General features: G+C 48.2%; 1 protein-coding gene across 1 annotated transcript in view; it reads left to right on the top strand.

Annotated features, from left to right (window-relative positions):
• Positions 1–23,992, top strand: part of LOC146861860 (zinc finger protein 10-like) — a 173,277-nt gene that overhangs the window by 26,393 nt on the left and 122,892 nt on the right. The window contains exon 2 of the mRNA XM_085641025.1: positions 53–179. Coding sequence (XP_085497151.1) covers positions 53–179 — 127 coding nt within the window. The remainder of the gene's footprint in view (positions 1–52; positions 180–23,992) is intronic.

Below are 23,992 nucleotides of genomic sequence, written 5' to 3'. Positions count from 1 at the left end.
TTAGTAGAAAGTGACATACAAAAACATATGACCTTTAAACATTTTCTTCCAGACACCAATTACGTTCCAAGATGTTGCTGCCTATTTTTCTGATGAGGAGTGGAAGCTTTTGCACGAGTGGCAGAAGGAACTTTACAGGAACGTGATGAAGGAAATTCACCAGGCTTTGGTCTCACTGGGTAAAGTGTGACTGCCTTTGTTTTCTAAACGTTTGTACAAGCTCGAAAATATATGGCCTTGTTTGTATTTTTGCTTTTTTTTGCTTCTCATGGCGGAGTTTGATTTATTATCACAAGTCGCAGTAAATCATTATTTACACATTCAGTATGATTGCATTTGTTAAGCAGCATGCAATGTCCAATCCAACATTTTTGGTGTTGATCGGTAAACTATAGGTAGTTTGTTGTGGCTTGTAAAAGCTGAAAACAATGATGCTCCCCCACTATACTTGATTGTCACTTCATCTTTCATTTTCTTCCAATAAAAGACTTTCCTGAATTTAGAATTTTTTTAACACATCTGCTGTCGATGATATTGTCCAGTGTGCCTGAAGCTGATGAATAAATAATGTACGTGGGTCAGGTGACAGAAGGAGTTTCCTGCTCATAAATCTGGAGAGCATTGGATTGTTTTGCCAAAGGCAAGGGATAGCTCAACTGTCTGTGGCGAGTGAGGTTTGTTTGTTCTAACAGTGCCAAGTGAGGTATGATTCTGCTCCATGTGACACGTGAGAGCTGTGTCTGCTCTGATAGAGGGATACATCAGCAAAGTATGGCTTTGCTTGAGTGCCAGTTGACATGTGACCTATTGCACCTGTCTCTGGATGAGCAGGAGTCTATTCCAGTCCTTGGTGCTGGTACATTCTCAAAACACTGCTCTGGTTCTAAATGATTGGCTTGTTTCCCTTTGTAACTGTGTCTCTTACAAGGCAATTTTTATTTTGGGAAAATGGTCAGCCCTTCAACCCCACCACATCTTCCGTGGGGCCTGGGACACTCTTCCATACCACCATCCACACCTTATTTCTGTGGTACTGGTTCAACAAGTTTCACAGGCCCTGGGAATCAAAAAATGGTGATCAAAGTTATCCGTGAATCAATGAAAACAACTTAAAAAAATATTTTATTGTTATTGTAATCCCATCATGTGATTTGTGGGATCAGAGAATGTTCCCCCTCGTCCTTTATGTCAGATGCAGTAGCCTTTCTGAGAGCCAGGATCCAGGAACGGCCATCCCCCACACCTTTTTTCATGTAAATATCTTGCGAAATACACAACAGATTTAAACAAAGCTACAAAAGAACTATGATAAGTAAACTTCTATCTTCACCCCATGTTTGGTGTAATTCCGTTTTGTACTTTTTCTGTAGCAGAGAAAAAAAATCTATAGGACTTCAAATGGGAGAATGCTATTTTGAGACCACCTCAAATAACGTGTTCCCCTCCTGTACAATCTGCCTGACATTTGAAATGAAGAGCCTTAAACGGATTTGTCAAGCATCTTTCTATTTTCATGCAGACTGAGCAGTTCACTCCAAAATTTGCTGAGGGATTTTCTAACACAGCTGGCCAAAATACTGGGGCAGCTTTTTTGGCCTTTCACCATCTAACTAGTTAAGTCATCCTTTGTTAAACTTCTGTAGTCCTTCCATGCTCTAATTGAGTTCTGCTATGTTCTAGAGAGTCACATGATCTGTCTGTAACGGGAATCAGTTTAAATAAAACTTGGCTTATCAATGCTCTCTCTCTCTCACTCACTCTTGATCCCACTGTATTTAATCTAATAGGCCAATGGACTTTGGTGGCTGAATCTGAGAATCGGGAGCAAATCATCACATAAATATTGATCAAAGTCTCGATCTAAGTTCAGTCAATAATGAGACTTTTCGAAGATTTTAAAAGTTTCATTAATCAAAATTTAGTAAATTGTCTTTTATTCATGGTCATAAATTATATTTGTATTCGTTCAAACAATCAATCTTTTACAGAATTGATAAAGAAAATAATGATTACTTCAATCAAAATACAATGCATTAAGCGTGTCCCATAAAGGAAAAAAAATGAATATTCTAAAAGTGGTACTTAAAGGTGTCAATCAGAATTCATAAAGGGTTCCAGTTCGAAAGAGAGTGAGATTAAGCACAAAGCTCAAATGTATACAAAAGTCAATGAACAATCAAAGCAGAACTTCCCATAAAGGGACGTGCACAAAACTCAGTAGAGTCTCAAAGCAAATATGGAATCGGACAGGGGAAAAATGCACAGTAGCTTTAGCAACCATAATCTATATCAAAGAGTAAATGACATGTAAAGGTAGCATAGTGGCATGGAAAAGTGTAAATGCGTGTGTTGCCCTACTCTAGGAGCAGGTACTATTGTAAATGCTCAAAATCAATGTTTCAGTTAATTTTGCATCTGCTCCTCCTCTCGTCCAATCATCTTTCAGGGTTTTTCCTGGGAACAGGTCTATTCCTTGGTTTCTCACGCGAGTATAATGGTGTACCGACAGATGTCCTGAAGTGTGCAATTTAGTTGTTTTATATCTTGGTGCCTAGACGCCTTAGGGTATTTGTACGCACTATATAAATAGTTCATTCATTAGTTTTAGTCTAACTACACATGAGGCTTCTTAATTGTAAACATCCTTTCCCACAAATGGGACTACATTTCGATCCTTCTAATAAAGCAAATTGTATGTTAGAGCTAACAAATGGGCTATTTAGGAATTGAAAAACCTTTGTTAATAAAAGTACAATTTCTTCAAGATCGCATCCTTGGAGAAACAAGACAAGCATGTTAAAAGAAAACACATTGAAGTATTGTGCTACATCCGGGTGGTTAAATCACCATAATAATACAAAATAATCCATTCTAAACAGGTAGTTTTGAATTTTTCTCAGTATAAGAAGAAACATTTTGCAACGCTTTGTGTAACATTTATTTAATAACCCATGATCATGAAAAGGTCAAGAACTTAACATTAAAAGCGTGTCAGCACATTTTAGTCTAGCCACTTTTCTAGCGATGCTACTTTGAGGCCTAGTGTGTGTAAATATGGCTATTTACTACATTTTTAGTAATTAAATATGCTTTTCATTCACTTAAAATCTGCACGTTAATGGTACGCCTATGTCTTTACTATATTAAAAATCTTAGATTTGCGAAAAACACCTCATCAAATCCCCCCTATCTTAACCATCACATTTACACCTGTCAAAGCCTGACTTCATGTTCAATTGAGTCTGTTCTTTTTAAACTTTTGAATTGGTTAGATTTTTCTGTATTCTTCATATTTGCAATCATTAAGTGCTATTTCTCTTGCCGCCCTATTACTCATTTCCCTACTCTTTCATTTATTAATGCAATAGCTACAGCCTTTGTGTAAAACAAGCAAGGGTAATAAGCAAAGCCCTCTTATTAATATTGACATAAAAAATAGGTTTCAGGATTCTGCCATCTGCTGTGGCGAACCAATTTACAATGGTTGAAACGTTTTCCAAAGGTGTCTAAAACACTAGGGCCCTCATCACTATTTCAGGCAGACTTGCATCCACCCGGCACCGCTTCGGTGCGGGAACCGCCCAACCATAGGTCTGCGGTTCTGCATACAAGCTCCCATTGTAAAATGGAAGTTTTTGCACATCCGTACACGGTGAAGGGATGGGCCCCCCCCTGGGCCTCAACCGTAGGGCCAGGGGAGAAGGGGGCTCTGCTAGGGGCCGCCAAAGTTGCTCTCCGACAGCATTTCTATGTCGGAAAGGCCAACATGGGAAGGCTTTCGGAAACCAACATCATAATCCCTATGGCTGAAAGGCCGTCCTTAAGGGATTATGTGCAGCTTCCGACTGTCCAATGGGCTCCATGAGTCCTCCGGAACCCAGTCTGTATCCCCGTCGGGTTTACACTCCGACTGCCAACATTATAATTCGGTGGTCGGAATGTAAACCTACCATGTCGGTCGGTAAGCCTCAGACGAGCAAGTGGGAGGCTTACCGACCAACATTGTAACTAGGCCCTCAGTGTCTCTAATGATTCTAATTCAGGTTTCATATCAGTTATGTTCTTTGCAAATTCCTGTATTTTCTTACTTTCGTCTGAATCATATGAACAACAATGCTGAATTTGCAACATTTTACAAATGCTGCCTTTCTCTCCATGTAAATTGTCTAAAGCTAAGCGATCTTGTAAAAACATGGATCTAATAGCTAGAAATTTTGTGTTCACCGCTAATAAAGCTCTGAAGTACTGGTAGCCAATTTGTCAACAACAGTTATACATTTTCTAATCGTTTCGATTTGTTATGACTTCTACCTGTGGTATACAGGCACCATAAATGTCTCCCAATAATTGAGTTCTATCTTCTGCAGTACGTGTGTGTCGGTATGATGGCGTCATTGTTAAATCATCCATACTTTATACATGATGCATCATAAAAAACAACATAGCTAAATAGCAAATTCCCTCCCAATCAGCAGGTAACTAGAAATAAGCATCATGTCTGCAAACAAAATAAACTCCTGGAATGGCTGTTTCTTCCCCCTACAAAATTTTCCAAGTACCTCTCATAAATTCAAACGTATGTTCACAGCTACTAATTCCACATCTCTGATTCCACTTTGTGTTCTTCTTTCATAAACACATATTTATCCTTTTTGTCTTCTGTCTAATTTAAGCTTTGGGTAACCATTTTCTTTTTAAACTCGTCTTCTTCCAAACGTTTTTCAAAGAATCTTCTTCCCTATTCTTACTACATGTGAGATTGGTGTTTCTTCCTTCTAATGTCATAAATAATACTTTCTCTAAAGGTCTCATCAAGCAGGTTAGATTGTTTGCGTAAGCCTTAACACTATCTATAGGCACAGATGGTCTGAAATAATACCAAGCTGTGTCGATTTCCTTTCTTGCTGGTGTAAATTCCTGCTTTGCTGTAATGGTACTGTTGAAGGTATTAAATCTTAATTTGAGTAAAAATATTCAAAGTGTTCTCGGCTGTATACTAATGTAAGCAGAATGCTACATGTGACTGCATATTATAATGGTATTTGTTGATAAGCTACCTCTTCTGAAGCCGATGATGGTAAGTGGGCGCAGACAACAGTCTTTTATGTGCATAGCCTGTGTGTATTGTTGCACTAATCTAGAATAAAGGTTAGCTGTGTAATCATCTCTCTTGTAGTTTGCAAATTATGTGTTCAGTTGCTCCTCATCTGTTGAGTGTGTAAATGTTTTATTTACATTTGCAGATCTAATCTCCTTATCAGGTGTAAAATAAAACACTACTAATACTATTGTAATTAATAATACTTCTACTAAAAAGACAATGCCATAATCCGTTTGCATATATTTCTAAGGTAGCACATGTTTGTCTGTAGTGAGATTGTTTAAGCAAAAGTGCATAGCCAGTAGTTTAGTTCGGATTAGTTTATTAAGCAGTTATTCTTAAGCAGTCTCTTTTACACAGTCTCTTAGTTTTCACAAAATTTCATATACACAACCTTAACTGCACTCTGTGTTCTTCTAAAAATGTTATCCCTAGTCTTCTACTGCAGCCTTAGATACTTATCATATTTTATCAGCAGTCTTTTGGACTTTCCAGCATTGTTAAGCTTTATTTCGGCTCAAAAAGGCCATAAAAGCGTCATAAATTATCACAATTCACAGTTAAAAAAGGCCAAGTCAGTTCATAGTTGTAAGATGTTACATAAAGCATTCATACGGTACAAAGGAGGAAAGAGAAAAAGAATTTTTTTTTTTTTTTAAGACTGAGAGATTATTTACAAGAATTTCCTACGTTTTAACCACATAGCATTAAGAAACCTGGATACTGCGAAAACTATTGGGGGTTGAGTATCGTACTTGCAACTCTCATAGCTTTTTCGCATTCTCTAAATCCCAGGTTGTTACATATGGGCTTAACCCAACGTTTTCTTTGCAGATGGTATGTGGGGCAAAAGAAGAAGATGTGTTTTTCGTCCTCCAGTCTATATCCACAAGCCGGGCAGGCGGTAGTATTATTTGCATCCCACCTGGAGGTGAACGATCTAAGCGGAAGACTGCACATTCTGAGTTGGCAATAGAGCTTCCTAGCAGCCGGGGGACTAACCAGATCTAAAAATTCCTCTCTCCTATAATTGTCTTTGATTTGTAGGAACTCAACCGTCGGCCTACCAATGTCCGAACTCTCATGGAGACGCATGAGATGGTAATTTCTGAACTGTTCGGCCAATTTTGCTTTTGGTAGGGCCGGGCATGAGGCCTCTGGTGAGGCCCATAGTTCAGGTAGGCCGATCTTGGTGCAAGTATCTCTAACAAATCTCAGCCAGGGAATATTCTTGCTCTTGATTTGGGGCCAGACCCCCTTGAATTCCTCCTGATAAAAACCAGACTCTGCATTAGACCAGAGTCTCTTCCAAAATATCATTGGGCGCAACGTTACCGCCTCTTCCATAGGTGTCAACCCACAATCCAACCTGATAGGAACCAACGGGGAGCTAAGGGGCAAACCCAGTAAACTCCTCAAAAAAGAATTTTCAGTCCCGGTCAGAATGTGTATTCTAGAATGACCCCACAATTCTGCTCCATAGATGGAGGCTGCTCTTACTTGGGTCCTGTAGATTTCTATTGCTGGAGCCACTGGTTTGGAAACCGAACCTCTAAAAAGTCGTGAAATTCCCCCAGTGGTTTGGGCCAGTTTTAACACCGAGTTAGCAATTTGCCCCCCCATCCAAAATCTTCTTGTAGTATAATCCCCAAATATCCGAATGTTTTCACCCGCTCAAGGTAGACCCCATTCAGAATTGGATTACATCCAAATGGTCGCACACTGCTGACCTACCTGCGTGTTACCCCAAAGAACTGTGGTCCCTGTAGTCAGCGTCGGCGGATACACCTATGCTCGTGTCGTGAGTGCAAGTGTGAATAGCGTTAGCAATCCCTGGACACGTGTTTCGAGGTAGTTGCCTCTCGTCAGCAGGGAGTAGGAAAGAGTGTAGGGTTGCAATGTAAGCTGCTAAAATCATTATCAGGTCTAGTACCTCTCGTAGCAACGCAGGTGCGTAACCTGAGTCCGTCGACTCCCCGGATCAGAGAGCCACTAAATAATTACATCCAAATGGTCGCACACAGCTGACCTACCTGCGTGTTACCCCAAAGAACTGTGGTCCCTGTAGTCAGCGTCAGCGGATACACCTATGCTCGTGTCGTGAGTGCAAGTGTGAATAGCGTTAGCCATCCCTGGACACGTGTTTCGAGGTAGTTGCCTCTCGTCAGCAGGGAGTAGGAAAGAGTGTAGGGTTGCAATGTAAGCTGCTAAAATCATTATCAGGTCTAGTACCTCTCGTAGCAACGCAGGTGCGTAACCTGAGTCCGTCGACTCCCCGGCTCAGAGAGCCACTAAATAATTACATCCAAATGGTCGCACACTGCTGACCTACCTGCGTGTTACCCCAAAGAACTGTGGTCCCTGTAGTCAGCGTCGGCGGATACACCTATGCTCGTGTCGTGAGTGCAAGTGTGAAAAGCGTTAGCCATCCCTGGACACGTGTTTCGAGGTAGTTGCCTCTCGTCAGCAGGGAGTAGGAAAGAGTGTAGGGTTGCAATGTAAGCTGCTAAAATCATTATCAGGTCTAGTACCTCTCGTAGCAACGCAGGTGCGTAACCTGAGTCCGTCGACTCCCCGGCTCAGAGAGCCACTAAATAATTACATCCAAATGGTCGCACACTGCTGACCTACCTGCGTGTTACCCCAAAGAACTGTGGTCCCTGTAGTCAGCGTCAGCGGATACACCTATGCTCGTGTCGTGAGTGCAAGTGTGAATAGCGTTAGCCATCCCTGGACACGTGTTTCGAGGTAGTTGCCTCTCGTCAGCAGGGAGTAGGAAAGAGTGTAGGGTTGCAATGTAAGCTGCTAAAATCATTATCAGGTCTAGTACCTCTCGTAGCAACGCAGGTGCGTAACCTGAGTCCGTCGACTCCCCGGCTCAGAGAGCCACTAAATAATTACATCCAAATGGTCGCACACTGCTGACCTACCTGCGTGTTACCCCAAAGAACTGTGGTCCCTGTAGTCAGCGTCGGCGGATACACCTATGCTCGTGTCGTGAGTGCAAGTGTGAATAGCGTTAGCCATCCCTGGACACGTGTTTCGAGGTAGTTGCCTCTCGTCAGCAGGGAGTAGGAAAGAGTGTAGGGTTGCAATGTAAGCTGCTAAAATCATTATCAGGTCTAGTACCTCTCGTAGCAACGCAGGTGCGTAACCTGAGTCCGTCGACTCCCCGGCTCAGAGAGCCACTAAATAATTAATTACATCCAAATGGTCGCACACTGCTGACCTACCTGCGTTTTACCCCAAAGAACTGTGGTCCCTGTAGTCAGCGTCGGCGGATACACCTATGCTCGTGTCGTGAGTGCAAGTGTGAATAGCGGTAGCCATCCCTGGACACGTGTTTCGAGGTAGTTGCCTCTCACCAGCAGGGAGTAGGAAAGAGTGTAGGGTTGCAATGTAAGCTGCTAAAATCATTATCAGGTCTAGTACCTCTCGTAGCAACGCAGGTGCGTAACCTGAGTCCGTCGACTCCCCGGCTCAGAGAGCCACTAAATAATTACATCCAAATGGTCGCACACTGCTGACCTACCTGCGTGTTACCCCAAAGAACTGTGGTCCCTGTAGTCAGCGTCGGCGGATACACCTATGCTCGTGTCGTGAGTGCAAGTGTGAATAGCGTTAGCCATCCCTGGACACGTGTTTCGAGGTAGTTGCCTCTCGTCAGCAGGGAGTAGGAAAGAGTGTAGGGTTGCAATGTAAGCTGCTAAAATCATTATCAGGTCTAGTACCTCTCGTAGCAACGCAGGTGCGTAACCTGAGTCCGTCGACTCCCCGGCTCAGAGAGCCACTAAATAATTACATCCAAATGGTCGCACACTGCTGACCTACCTGCGTGTTACCCCAAAGAACTGTGGTCCCTGTAGTCAGCGTCGGCGGATACACCTATGCTCGTATCGTGAGTGCAAGTGTGAATAGCGTTAGCCATCCCTGGACACGTGTTTCGAGGTAGTTGCCTCTCGTCAGCAGGGAGTAGGAAAGAGTGTAGGGTTGCAATGTAAGCTGCTAAAATCATTATCAGGTCTAGTACCTCTCGTAGCAACGCAGGTGCGTAACCTGAGTCCGTCGACTCCCCGGCTCAGAGAGCCACTAAATAATTACATCCAAATGGTCGCACACTGCTGACCTACCTGCGTGTTACCCCAAAGAACTGTGGTCCCTGTAGTCAGCGTTGGCGGATACACCTATGCTCGTGTCGTGAGTGCAAGTGTGAATAGCGTTAGCCATCCCTGGACACGTGTTTCGAGGTAGTTGCCTCTCGTCAGCAGGGAGTAGGAAAGAGTGTAGGGTTGCAATGTAAGCTGCTAAAATCATTATCAGGTCTAGTACCTCTCGTAGCAACGCAGGTGCGTAACCTGAGTCCGTCGACTCCCCGGCTCAGAGAGCCACTAAATAATTACATCCAAATGGTCGCACACTGCTGACCTACCTGCGTGTTACCCCAAAGAACTGTGGTCCCTGTAGTCAGCGTCGGCGGATACACCTATGCTCGTGTCGTGAGTGCAAGTGTGAATAGCGGTAGCCATCCCTGGACACGTGTTTCGAGGTAGTTGCCTCTCGTCAGCAGGGAGTAGGAAAGAGTGTAGGGTTGCAATGTAAGCTGCTAAAATCATTATCAGGTCTAGTACCTCTCGTAGCAACGCAGGTGCGTAACCTGAGTCCGTCGACTCCCCGGCTCAGAGAGCCACTAAATAATTACATCCAAATGGTCGCACACTGCTGACCTACCTGCGTGTTACCCCAAAGAACTGTGGTCCCTGTAGTCAGCGTCGGCGGATACACCTATGCTCGTGTCGTGAGTGCAAGTGTGAATAGCGTTAGCCATCCCTGGACACGTGTTTCGAGGTAGTTGCCTCTCGTCAGCAGGGAGTAGGAAAGAGTGTAGGGTTGCAATGTAAGCTGCTAAAATCATTATCAGGTCTAGTACCTCTCGTAGCAACGCAGGTGCGTAACCTGAGTCCGTCGACTCCCCGGCTCAGAGAGCCACTAAATAATTACATCCAAATGGTCGCACACTGCTGACCTACCTGCGTGTTACCCCAAAGAACTGTGGTCCCTGTAGTCAGCGTCGGCGGATACACCTATGCTCGTGTCGTGAGTGCAAGTGTGAATAGCGTTAGCCATCCCTGGACACGTGTTTCGAGGTAGTTGCCTCTCGTCAGCAGGGAGTAGGAAAGAGTGTAGGGTTGCAATGTAAGCTGCTAAAATCATTATCAGGTCTAGTACCTCTCGTAGCAACGCAGGTGCGTAACCTGAGTCCGTCGACTCCCCGGCTCAGAGAGCCACTAAATAATTACATCCAAATGGTCGCACACTGCTGACCTACCTGCGTGTTACCCCAAAGAACTGTGGTCCCTGTAGTCAGCGTCGGCGGATACACCTATGCTCGTGCCGTGAGTGCAAGTGTGAATAGCGTTAGCCATCCCTGGACACGTGTTTCGAGGTAGTTGCCTCTCGTCAGCAGGGAGTAGGAAAGAGTGTAGGGTTGCAATGTAAGCTGCTAAAATCATTATCAGGTCTAGTACCTCTCGTAGCAACGCAGGTGCGTAACCTGAGTCCGTCGACTCCCCGGCTCAGAGAGCCACTAAATAATTACATCCAAATGGTCGCACACTGCTGACCTACCTGCGTGTTACCCCAAAGAACTGTGGTCCCTGTAGTCCGCGTCGGCGGATACACCTATGCTCGTGTCGTGAGTGCAAGTGTGAATAGCTTTAGCCATCCCTGGACACGTGTTTCGAGGTAGTTGCCTCTCGTCAGCAGGGAGTAGGTAAGAGTGTAGGGTTGCAATGTAAGCTGCTAAAATCATTATCAGGTCTAGTACCTCTCGTAGCAACGCAGGTGCGTAACCTGAGTCCGTCGACTCCCCGGCTCAGAGAGCCACTAAATAATTACATCCAAATGGTCGCACACTGCTGACCTACCTGCGTGTTACCCCAAAGAACTGTGGTCCCTGTAGTCAGCGTCGGCGGATACACCTATGCTCGTGTCGTGAGTGCAAGTGGGAATAGCGGTAGCCATCCCTGGACACGTGTTTCGAGGTAGTTGCCTCTCGTCAGCAGGGAGTAGGAAAGAGTGTAGGGTTGCAATGTAAGCTGCTAAAATCATTATCAGGTCTAGTACCTCTCGTAGCAACGCAGGTGCGTAACCTGAGTCCGTCGACTCCCCGGCTCAGAGAGCCACTAAATAATTACATCCAAATGGTCGCACACTGCTGACCTACCTGCGTGTTACCCCAAAGAACTGTGGTCCCTGTAGTCAGCGTCGGCGGATACACCTATGCTCGTGTCGTGAGTGCAAGTGTGAATAGCGTTAGCCATCCCTGGACACGTGTTTCGAGGTAGTTGCCTCTCGTCAGCAGGGAGTAGGAAAGAGTGTAGGGTTGCAATGTAAGCTGCTAAAATCATTATCAGGTCTAGTACCTCTCGTAGCAACGCAGGTGCGTAACCTGAGTCCGTCGACTCCCCGGCTCAGAGAGCCACTAAATAATTACATCCAAATGGTCGCACACTGCTGACCTACCTGCGTGTTACCCCAAAGAACTGTGGTCCCTGTAGTCAGCGTCGGCGGATACACCTATGCTCGTGTCGTGAGTGCAAGTGTGAGTAGCGTTAGCCATCCCTGGACACGTGTTTCGAGGTAGTTGCCTCTCGTCAGCAGGGAGTAGGAAAGAGTGTAGGGTTGCAATGTAAGCTGCTAAAATCATTATCAGGTCTAGTACCTCTCGTAGCAACGCAGGTGCGTAACCTGAGTCCGTCGACTCCCCGGCTCAGAGAGCCACTAAATAATTACATCCAAATGGTCGCACACTGCTGACCTACCTGCGTGTTACCCCAAAGAACTGTGGTCCCTGTAGTCCGCATCGGCGGATACACCTATGCTCGTGTCGTGAGTGCAAGTGTGAATAGCGTTAGCCATCCCTGGACACGTGTTTCGAGGTAGTTGCCTCTCGTCAGCAGGGAGTAGGAAAGAGTGTAGGGTTGCAATGTAAGCTGCTAAAATCATTATCAGGTCTAGTACCTCTCGTAGCAACGCAGGTGCGTAACCTGAGTCCGTCGACTCCCCGGCTCAGAGAGCCACTAAATAATTACATCCAAATGGTCGCACACTGCTGACCTACCTGCGTGTTACCCCAAAGAACTGTGGTCCCTGTAGTCAGCGTCGGCGGATACACCTATGCTCGTGTCGTGAGTGCAAGTGTGAATAGCGTTAGCCATCCCTGGACACGTGTTTCGAGGTAGTTGCCTCTCGTCAGCAGGGAGTAGGAAAGAGTGTAGGGTTGCAATGTAAGCTGCTAAAATCATTATCAGGTCTAGTACCTCTCGTAGCAACGCAGGTGCGTAACCTGAGTCCGTCGACTCCCCGGCTCAGAGAGCCACTAAATAATTACATACAAATGGTCGCACACTGCTGACCTACCTGCGTGTTACCCCAAAGAACTGTGGTCCCTGTAGTCAGCGCGGCGGATACACCTATGCTCGTGTCGTGAGTGCAAGTGTGAATAGCGTTAGCCATCCCTGGACACGTGTTTCGAGGTAGTTGCCTCTCGTCAGCAGGGAGTAGGAAAGAGTGTAGGGTTGCAATGTAAGCTGCTAAAATCATTATCAGGTCTAGTACCTCTCGTAGCAACGCAGGTGCGTAACCTGAGTCCGTCGACTCCCCGGCTCAGAGAGCCACTAAATAATTACATCCAAATGGTCGCACACTGCTGACCTACCTGCGTGTTACCCCAAAGAACTGTGGTCCCTGTAGTCAGCGTCGGCGGATACACCTATGCTCGTGTCGTGAGTGCAAGTGTGAATAGCGTTAGCCATCCCTGGACACGTGTTTCGAGGTAGTTGCCTCTCGTCAGCAGGGAGTAGGAAAGAGTGTAGGGTTGCAATGTAAGCTGCTAAAATCATTATCAGGTCTAGTACCTCTCGTAGCAACGCAGGTGCGTAACCTGAGTCCGTCGACTCCCCGGCTCAGAGAGCCACTAAATAATTACATCCAAATGGTCGCACACTGCTGACCTACCTGCGTGTTACCCCAAAGAACTGTGGTCCCTGTAGTCAGCGTTGGCGGATACACCTATGCTCGTGTCGTGAGTGCAAGTGTGAATAGCGTTAGCCATCCCTGGACACGTGTTTCGAGGTAGTTGCCTCTCGTCAGCAGGGAGTAGGAAAGAGTGTAGGGTTGCAATGTAAGCTGCTAAAATCATTATCAGGTCTAGTACCTCTCGTAGCAACGCAGGTGCGTAACCTGAGTCCGTCGACTCCCCGGCTCAGAGAGCCACTAAATAATTACATCCAAATGGTCGCACACTGCTGACCTACCTGCGTGTTACCCCAAAGAACTGTGGTCCCTGTAGTCAGCGTCAGCGGATACACCTATGCTCGTGCCGTGATTGCAAGTGTGAATAGCGTTAGCCATCCCTGGACACGTGTTTCGAGGTAGTTGCCTCTCGTCAGCAGGGAGTAGGAAAGAGTGTAGGGTTGCAATGTAAACTGCTAAAATCATTATCAGGTCTAGTACCTCTCGTAGCAACGCAGGTGCGTAACCTGAGTCCGTCGACTCCCCGGCTCAGAGAGCCACTAAATAATTACATCCAAATGGTCGCACACTGCTGACCTACCTGCGTGTTACCCCAAAGAACTGTGGTCCCTGTAGTCAGCGTTGGCGGATACACCTATGCTCGTGTCGTGAGTGCAAGTGTGAATAGCGTTAGCCATCCCTGGACACGTGTTTCGAGGTAGTTGCCTCTCGTCAGCAGGGAGTAGGAAAGAGTGTAGGGTTGCAATGTAAGCTGCTAAAATCATTATCAGGTCTAGTACCTCTCGTAGCAACGCAGGTGCGTAACCTGAGTCCGTCGACTCCCCGGCTCAGAGAGCCACTAAATAATTACATCCAAATGGTCGCACACTGCTGACCTACCTGCGTGTTACCCCAAAGAACTGTGGTCCCTGTAGTCAGCGTCGGCGGATACACCTATGCTCGTGTCGTGAGTGCAAGTGTGAATAGCGGTAGCCATCCCTGGACACGTGTTTCGAGGTAGTTGCCTCTCGTCAGCAGGGAGTAGGAAAGAGTGTAGGGTTGCAATGTAAGCTGCTAAAATCATTATCAGGTCTAGTACCTCTCGTAGCAACGCAGGTGCGTAACCTGAGTCCGTCGACTCCCCGGCTCAGAGAGCCACTAAATAATTACATCCAAATGGTCGCACACTGCTGACCTACCTGCGTGTTACCCCAAAGAACTGTGGTCCCTGTAGTCAGCGTCGGCGGATACACCTATGCTCGTGTCGTGAGTGCAAGTGTGAATAGCGTTAGCCATCCCTGGACACGTGTTTCGAGGTAGTTGCCTCTCGTCAGCAGGGAGTAGGAAAGAGTGTAGGGTTGCAATGTAAGCTGCTAAAATCATTATCAGGTCTAGTACCTCTCGTAGCAACGCAGGTGCGTAACCTGAGTCCGTCGACTCCCCGGCTCAGAGAGCCACTAAATAATTACATCCAAATGGTCGCACACTGCTGACCTACCTGCGTGTTACCCCAAAGAACTGTGGTCCCTGTAGTCAGCGTCGGCGGATACACCTATGCTCGTGTCGTGAGTGCAAGTGTGAATAGCGTTAGCCATCCCTGGACACGTGTTTCGAGGTAGTTGCCTCTCGTCAGCAGGGAGTAGGAAAGAGTGTAGGGTTGCAATGTAAGCTGCTAAAATCATTATCAGGTCTAGTACCTCTCGTAGCAACGCAGGTGCGTAACCTGAGTCCGTCGACTCCCCGGCTCAGAGAGCCACTAAATAATTACATCCAAATGGTCGCACACTGCTGACCTACCTGCGTGTTACCCCAAAGAACTGTGGTCCCTGTAGTCAGCGTCGGCGGATACACCTATGCTCGTGCCGTGAGTGCAAGTGTGAATAGCGTTAGCCATCCCTGGACACGTGTTTCGAGGTAGTTGCCTCTCGTCAGCAGGGAGTAGGAAAGAGTGTAGGGTTGCAATGTAAGCTGCTAAAATCATTATCAGGTCTAGTACCTCTCGTAGCAACGCAGGTGCGTAACCTGAGTCCGTCGACTCCCCGGCTCAGAGAGCCACTAAATAATTACATCCAAATGGTCGCACACTGCTGACCTACCTGCGTGTTACCCCAAAGAACTGTGGTCCCTGTAGTCCGCGTCGGCGGATACACCTATGCTCGTGTCGTGAGTGCAAGTGTGAATAGCTTTAGCCATCCCTGGACACGTGTTTCGAGGTAGTTGCCTCTCGTCAGCAGGGAGTAGGTAAGAGTGTAGGGTTGCAATGTAAGCTGCTAAAATCATTATCAGGTCTAGTACCTCTCGTAGCAACGCAGGTGCGTAACCTGAGTCCGTCGACTCCCCGGCTCAGAGAGCCACTAAATAATTACATCCAAATGGTCGCACACTGCTGACCTACCTGCGTGTTACCCCAAAGAACTGTGGTCCCTGTAGTCAGCGTCGGCGGATACACCTATGCTCGTGTCGTGAGTGCAAGTGGGAATAGCGGTAGCCATCCCTGGACACGTGTTTCGAGGTAGTTGCCTCTCGTCAGCAGGGAGTAGGAAAGAGTGTAGGGTTGCAATGTAAGCTGCTAAAATCATTATCAGGTCTAGTACCTCTCGTAGCAACGCAGGTGCGTAACCTGAGTCCGTCGACTCCCCGGCTCAGAGAGCCACTAAATAATTACATCCAAATGGTCGCACACTGCTGACCTACCTGCGTGTTACCCCAAAGAACTGTGGTCCCTGTAGTCAGCGTCGGCGGATACACCTATGCTCGTGTCGTGAGTGCAAGTGTGAATAGCGTTAGCCATCCCTGGACACGTGTTTCGAGGTAGTTGCCTCTCGTCAGCAGGGAGTAGGAAAGAGTGTAGGGTTGCAATGTAAGCTGCTAAAATCATTATCAGGTCTAGTACCTCTCGTAGCAACGCAGGTGCGTAACCTGAGTCCGTCGACTCCCCGGCTCAGAGAGCCACTAAATAATTACATCCAAATGGTCGCACACTGCTGACCTACCTGCGTGTTACCCCAAAGAACTGTGGTCCCTGTAGTCAGCGTCGGCGGATACACCTATGCTCGTGTCGTGAGTGCAAGTGTGAGTAGCGTTAGCCATCCCTGGACACGTGTTTCGAGGTAGTTGCCTCTCGTCAGCAGGGAGTAGGAAAGAGTGTAGGGTTGCAATGTAAGCTGCTAAAATCATTATCAGGTCTAGTACCTCTCGTAGCAACGCAGGTGCGTAACCTGAGTCCGTCGACTCCCCGGCTCAGAGAGCCACTAAATAATTACATCCAAATGGTCGCACACTGCTGACCTACCTGCGTGTTACCCCAAAGAACTGTGGTCCCTGTAGTCCGCATCGGCGGATACACCTATGCTCGTGTCGTGAGTGCAAGTGTGAATAGCGTTAGCCATCCCTGGACACGTGTTTCGAGGTAGTTGCCTCTCGTCAGCAGGGAGTAGGAAAGAGTGTAGGGTTGCAATGTAAGCTGCTAAAATCATTATCAGGTCTAGTACCTCTCGTAGCAACGCAGGTGCGTAACCTGAGTCCGTCGACTCCCCGGCTCAGAGAGCCACTAAATAATTACATCCAAATGGTCGCACACTGCTGACCTACCTGCGTGTTACCCCAAAGAACTGTGGTCCCTGTAGTCAGCGTCGGCGGATACACCTATGCTCGTGTCGTGAGTGCAAGTGTGAATAGCGTTAGCCATCCCTGGACACGTGTTTCGAGGTAGTTGCCTCTCGTCAGCAGGGAGTAGGAAAGAGTGTAGGGTTGCAATGTAAGCTGCTAAAATCATTATCAGGTCTAGTACCTCTCGTAGCAACGCAGGTGCGTAACCTGAGTCCGTCGACTCCCCGGCTCAGAGAGCCACTAAATAATTACATACAAATGGTCGCACACTGCTGACCTACCTGCGTGTTACCCCAAAGAACTGTGGTCCCTGTAGTCAGCGCGGCGGATACACCTATGCTCGTGTCGTGAGTGCAAGTGTGAATAGCGTTAGCCATCCCTGGACACGTGTTTCGAGGTAGTTGCCTCTCGTCAGCAGGGAGTAGGAAAGAGTATAGGGTTGCAATGTAAGCTGCTAAAATCATTATCAGGTCTAGTACCTCTCGTAGCAACGCAGGTGCGTAACCTGAGTCCGTCGACTCCCCGGCTCAGAGAGCCACTAAATAATTACATCCAAATGGTCGCACACTGCTGACCTACCTGCGTGTTACCCCAAAGAACTGTGGTCCCTGTAGTCAGCGTCGGCGGATACACCTATGCTCGTGTCGTGAGTGCAAGTGTGAATAGCGTTAGCCATACCTGGACACGTGTTTCGAGGTAGTTGCCTCTCGTCAGCAGGGAGTAGGAAAGAGTGTAGGGTTGCAATGTAAGCTGCTAAAATCATTATCAGGTCTAGTACCTCTCGTAGCAACGCAGGTGCGTAACCTGAGTCCGTCGACTCCCCGGCTCAGAGAGCCACTAAATAATTACATCCAAATGGTCGCACACTGCTGACCTACCTGCGTGTTACCCCAAAGAACTGTGGTCCCTGTAGTCAGCGTCGGCGGATACACCTATGCTCGTGTCGTGAGTGCAAGTGTGAATAGCGTTAGCCATCCCTGGACACGTGTTTCGAGGTAGTTGCCTCTCGTCAGCAGGGAGTAGGAAAGAGTGTAGGGTTGCAATGTAAGCTGCTAAAATCATTATCAGGTCTAGTACCTCTCGTAGCAACGCAGGTGCGTAACCTGAGTCCGTCGACTCCCCGGCTCAGAGAGCCACTAAATAATTACATCCAAATGGTCGCACACTGCTGACCTACCTGCGTGTTACCCCAAAGAACTGTGGTCCCTGTAGTCAGCGTCGGCGGATACACCTATGCTCGTGTCGTGAGTGCAAGTGTGAATAGCGTTAGCCATCCCTGGACACGTGTTTCGAGGTAGTTGCCTCTCGTCAGCAGGGAGTAGGTAAGAGTGTAGGGTTGCAATGTAAGCTGCTAAAATCATTATCAGGTCTAGTACCTCTCGTAGCAACGCAGGTGCGTAACCTGAGTCCGTCGACTCCCCGGCTCAGAGAGCCACTAAATAATTACATCCAAATGGTCGCACACTGCTGACCTACCTGCGTGTTACCCCAAAGAACTGTGGTCCCTGTAGTCAGCGTCGGCGGATACACCTATGCTCGTGTCGTGAGTGCAAGTGTGAGTAGCGTTAGCCATCCCTGGACACGTGTTTCGAGGTAGTTGCCTCTCGTCAGCAGGGAGTAGGAAAGTGTGTAGGGTTGCAATGTAAGCTGCTAAAATCATTATCAGGTCTAGTACCTCTCGTAGCAACGCAGGTGCGTAACCTGAGTCCGTCGACTCCCCGGCTCAGAGAGCCACTAAATAATTACATCCAAATGGTCGCACACTGCTGACCTACCTGCGTGTTACCCCAAAGAACTGTGGTCCCTGTAGTCCGCATCGGCGGATACACCTATGCTCGTGTCGTGAGTGCAAGTGTGAATAGCGTTAGCCATCCCTGGACACGTGTTTCGAGGTAGTTGCCTCTCGTCAGCAGGGAGTAGGAAAGAGTGTAGGGTTGCAATGTAAGCTGCTAAAATCATTATCAGGTCTAGTACCTCTCGTAGCAACGCAGGTGCGTAACCTGAGTCCGTCGACTCCCCGGCTCAGAGAGCCACTAAATAATTACATCCAAATGGTCGCACACTGCTGACCTACCTGCGTGTTACCCCAAAGAACTGTGGTCCCTGTAGTCAGCGTCGGCGGATACACCTATTCTCGTGTCGTGAGTGCAAGTGTGAATAGCGTTAGCCATCCCTGGACACGTGTTTCGAGGTAGTTGCCTCTCGTCAGCAGGGAGTAGGAAAGAGTGTAGGGTTGCAATGTAAGCTGCTAAAATCATTATCAGGTCTAGTACCTCTCGTAGCAACGCAGGTGCGTAACCTGAGTCCGTCGACTCCCCGGCTCAGAGAGCCACTAAATAATTACATCCAAATGGTCGCACACTGCTGACCTACCTGCGTGTTACCCCAAAGAACTGTGGTCCCTGTAGTCCGCGTCGGCGGATACACCTATGCTCGTGTCGTGAGTGCAAGTGTGAATAGCGTTAGCCATCCCTGGACACGTGTTTCGAGGTAGTTGCCTCTCGTCAGCAGGGAGTAGGAAAGAGTGTAGGGTTGCAATGTAAGCTGCTAAAATCATTATCAGGTCTAGTACCTCTCGTAGCAACGCAGGTGCGTAACCTGAGTCCGTCGACTCCCTGGCTCAGAGAGCCACTAAATATTTACATCCAAATGGTCGCACACTGCTGACCTACCTGCGTGTTAGCCCAAAGAACTGTGGTCCCTGTAGTCAGCGTCGGCGGATACACCTATGCTCGTGTCGTGAGTGCAAGTGTGAATAGCGTTAGCCATCCCTGGACACGTGTTTCGAGGTAGTTGCCTCTCGTCAGCAGGGAGTAGGAAAGAGTGTAGGGTTGCAATGTAAGCTGCTAAAATCATTATCAGGTCTAGTACCTCTCGTAGCAACGCAGGTGCGTAACCTGAGTCCGTCGACTCCCCGGCTCAGAGAGCCACTAAATAATTACATACAAATGGTCGCACACTGCTGACCTACCTGCGTGTTACCCCAAAGAACTGTGGTCCCTGTAGTCAGCGTCGGCGGATACACCTATGCTCGTGTCGTGAGTGCAAGTGTGAATAGCGTTAGCCATCCCTGGACACGTGTTTCGAGGTAGTTGCCTCTCGTCAGCAGGGAGTAGGAAAGAGTGTAGGGTTGCAATGTAAGCTGCTAAAATCATTATCAGGTCTAGTACCTCTCGTAGCAACGCAGGTGCGTAACCTGAGTCCGTCGACTCCCCGGCTCAGAGAGCCACTAAATAATTACATCCAAATGGTCGCACACTGCTGACCTACCTGCGTGTTACCCCAAAGAACTGTGGTCCCTGTAGTCAGCGTCGGCGGATACACCTATGCTCGTGTCGTGAGTGCAAGTGTGAATAGCGTTAGCCATCCCTGGACACGTGTTTCGAGGTAGTTGCCTCTCGTCAGCAGGGAGTAGGAAAGAGTGTAGGGTTGCAATGTAAGCTGCTAAAATCATTATCAGGTCTAGTACCTCTCGTAGCAACGCAGGTGCGTAACCTGAGTCCGTCGACTCCCCGGCTCAGAGAGCCACTAAATAATTACATCCAAATGGTCGCACACTGCTGACCTACCTGCGTGTTACCCCAAAGAACTGTGGTCCCTGTAGTCAGCGTCGGCGGATACACCTATGCTCGTGTCGTGAGTGCAAGTGTGAATAGCGTTAGCCATCCCTGGACACGTGTTTCGAGGTAGTTGCCTCTCGTCAGCAGGGAGTAGGAAAGAGTGTAGGGTTGCAATGTAAGCTGCTAAAATCATTATCAGGTCTAGTACCTCTCGTAGCAACGCAGGTGCGTAACCTGAGTCCGTCGACTCCCCGGCTCAGAGAGCCACTAAATAATTACATCCAAATGGTCGCACACTGCTGACCTACCTGCGTGTTACCCCAAAGAACTGTGGTCCCTGTAGTCAGCGTCGGCGGATACACCTATGCTCGTGTCGTGAGTGCAAGTGTGAATAGCGTTAGCCATCCCTGGACACGTGTTTCGAGGTAGTTGCCTCTCGTCAGCAGAGAGTAGGAAAGAGTGTAGGGTTGCAATGTAAGCTGCTAAAATCATTATCAGGTCTAGTACCTCTCGTAGCAACGCAGGTGCGTAACCTGAGTCCGTCGACTCCCCGGCTCAGAGAGCCACTAAATAATTACATCCAAATGGTCGCACACTGCTGACCTACCTGCGTGTTACCCCAAAGAACTGTGGTCCCTGTAGTCAGCGTCGGCGGATACACCTATGCTCGTGTCGTGAGTGTAAGTGTGAATAGCGTTAGCCATCCCTGGACACGTGTTTCGAGGTAGTTGCCTCTCGTCAGCAGGGAGTAGGAAAGAGTGTAGGGTTGCAATGTAAGCTGCTAAAATCATTATCAGGTCTAGTACCTCTCGTAGCAACGCAGGTGCGTAACCTGAGTCCGTCGACTCCCCGGCTCAGAGAGCCACTAAATAATTGCATCCAAATGGTCGCACACTGCTGACCTACCTGCGTGTTACCCCAAAGAACTGTGGTCCCTGTAGTCAGCGTCGGCGGATACACCTATGCTCGTGTCGTGAGTGCAAGTGTGAATAGCGGTAGCCATCCCTGGACACGTGTTTCGAGGTAGTTGCCTCTCGTCAGCAGGGAGTAGGAAAGAGTGTAGGGTTGCAATGTAAGCTGCTAAAATCATTATCAGGTCTAGTACCTCTCGTAGCAACGCAGGTGCGTAACCTGAGTCCGTCGACTCCCCGGCTCAGAGAGCCACTAAATAATTACATCCAAATGGTCGCACACTGCTGACCTACCTGCGTGTTACCCCAAAGAACTGTGGTCCCTGTAGTCAGCGTCGGCAGATACACCTATGCTCGTGTCGTGAGTGCAAGTGTGAATAGCGTTAGCCATCCCTGGACACGTGTTTCGAGGTAGTTGCCTCTCGTCAGCAGGGAGTAGGAAAGAGTGTAGGGTTGCAATGTAAGCTGCTAAAATCATTATCAGGTCTAGTACCTCTCGTAGCAACGCAGGTGCGTAACCTGAGTCCGTCGACTCCCCGGCTCAGAGAGCCACTAAATAATTACATCCAAATGGTCGCACACTGCTGACCTACCTGCGTGTTACCCCAAAGAACTGTGGTCCCTGTAGTCAGCGTCGGCGGATACACCTATGCTCGTGTCGTGAGTGCAAGTGTGAATAGCGTTAGCCATCCCTGGACACGTGTTTCGAGGTAGTTGCCTCTCGTCAGCAGGGAGTAGGAAAGAGTGTAGGGTTGCAATGTAAGCTGCTAAAATCATTATCAGGTCTAGTACCTCTCGTAGCAACGCAGGTGCGTAACCTGAGTCCGTCGACTCCCCGGCTCAGAGAGCCACTAAATAATTACATCCAAATGGTCGCACACTGCTGACCTACCTGCGTGTTACCCCAAAGAACTGTGGTCCCTGTAGTCAGCGTCGGCGGATACACCTATGCTCGTGCCGTGAGTGCAAGTGTGAATAGCGTTAGCCATCCCTGGACACGTGTTTCGAGGTAGTTGCCTCTCGTCAGCAGGGAGTAGGAAAGAGTGTAGGGTTGCAATGTAAGCTGCTAAAATCATTATCAGGTCTAGTACCTCTCGTAGCAACGCAGGTGCGTAACCTGAGTCCGTCGACTCCCCGGCTCAGAGAGCCACTAAATAATTACATCCAAATGGTCGCACACTGCTGACCTACCTGCGTGTTACCCCAAAGAACTGTGGTCCCTGTAGTCAGCGTCGGCGGATACACCTATGCTCGTGTCGTGAGTGCAAGTGTGAATAGCGTTAGCCATCCCTGGACACGTGTTTCGAGGTAGTTGCCTCTCATCAGCAGGGAGTAGGTAAGAGTGTAGGGTTGCAATGTAAGCTGCTAAAATCATTATCAGGTCTAGTACCTCTCGTAGCAACGCAGGTGCGTAACCTGAGTCCGTCGACTCCCCGGCTCAGAGAGCCACTAAATAATTACATCCAAATGGTCGCACACTGCTGACCTACCTGCGTGTTACCCCAAAGAACTGTGGTCCCTGTAGTCAGCGTCGGCGGATACACCTATGCTCGTGTCGTGAGTGCAAGTGGGAATAGCGGTAGCCATCCCTGGACACGTGTTTCGAGGTAGTTGCCTCTCGTCAGCAGGGAGTAGGAAAGAGTGTAGGGTTGCAATGTAAGCTGCTAAAATCATTATCAGGTCTAGTACCTCTCGTAGCAACGCAGGTGCGTAACCTGAGTCCGTCGACTCCCCGGCTCAGAGAGCCACTAAATAATTACATCCAAATGGTCGCACACTGCTGACCTACCTGCGTGTTACCCCAAAGAACTGTGGTCCCTGTAGTCAGCGTCGGCGGATACACCTATGCTCGTGCCGTGAGTGCAAGTGTGAATAGCGTTAGCCATCCCTGGACACGTGTTTCGAGGTAGTTGCCTCTCGTCAGCAGGGAGTAGGAAAGAGTGTAGGGTTGCAATGTAAGCTGCTAAAATCATTATCAGGTCTAGTACCTCTCGTAGCAACGCAGGTGCGTAACCTGAGTCCGTCGACTCCCCGGCTCAGAGAGCCACTAAATAATTACATCCAAATGGTCGCACACTGCTGACCTACCTGCGTGTTACCCCAAAGAACTGTGGTCCCTGTAGTCAGCGTCGGCGGATACACCTATGCTCGTGTCGTGAGTGCAAGTGGGAATAGCGGTAGCCATCCCTGGACACGTGTTTCGAGGTAGTTGCCTCTCGTCAGCAGGGAGTAGGAAAGAGTGTAGGGTTGCAATGTAAGCTGCTAAAATCATTATCAGGTCTAGTACCTCTCGTAGCAACGCAGGTGCGTAACCTGAGTCCGTCGACTCCCCGGCTCAGAGAGCCACTAAATAATTACATCCAAATGGTCGCACACTGCTGACCTACCTGCGTGTTACCCCAAAGAACTGTGGTCCCTGTAGTCAGCGTCGGCGGATACACCTATGCTCGTGTCGTGAGTGCAAGTGTGAATAGCGTTAGCCATCCCTGGACACGTGTTTCGAGGTAGTTGCCTCTCGTCAGCAGGGAGTAGGAAAGAGTGTAGGGTTGCAATGTAAGCTGCTAAAATCATTATCAGGTCTAGTACCTCTCGTAGCAACGCAGGTGCGTAACCTGAGTCCGTCGACTCCCCGGCTCAGAGAGCCACTAAATAATTACATCCAAATGGTCGCACACTGCTGACCTACCTGCGTGTTACCCCAAAGAACTGTGGTCCCTGTAGTCAGCGTCGGCGGATACACCTATGCTCGTGTCGTGAGTGCAAGTGTGAGTAGCGTTAGCCATCCCTGGACACGTGTT

Source organism: Triturus cristatus, chromosome 2_2, assembly GCF_964204655.1.
Source record: "Triturus cristatus chromosome 2_2, aTriCri1.1, whole genome shotgun sequence".
Lineage (NCBI taxonomy): Eukaryota > Metazoa > Chordata > Amphibia > Caudata > Salamandridae > Triturus > Triturus cristatus.
The sequence above is the reverse complement of the archived record's forward strand: the minus strand, read 5'-3'. Positions and strand labels throughout refer to the sequence as shown.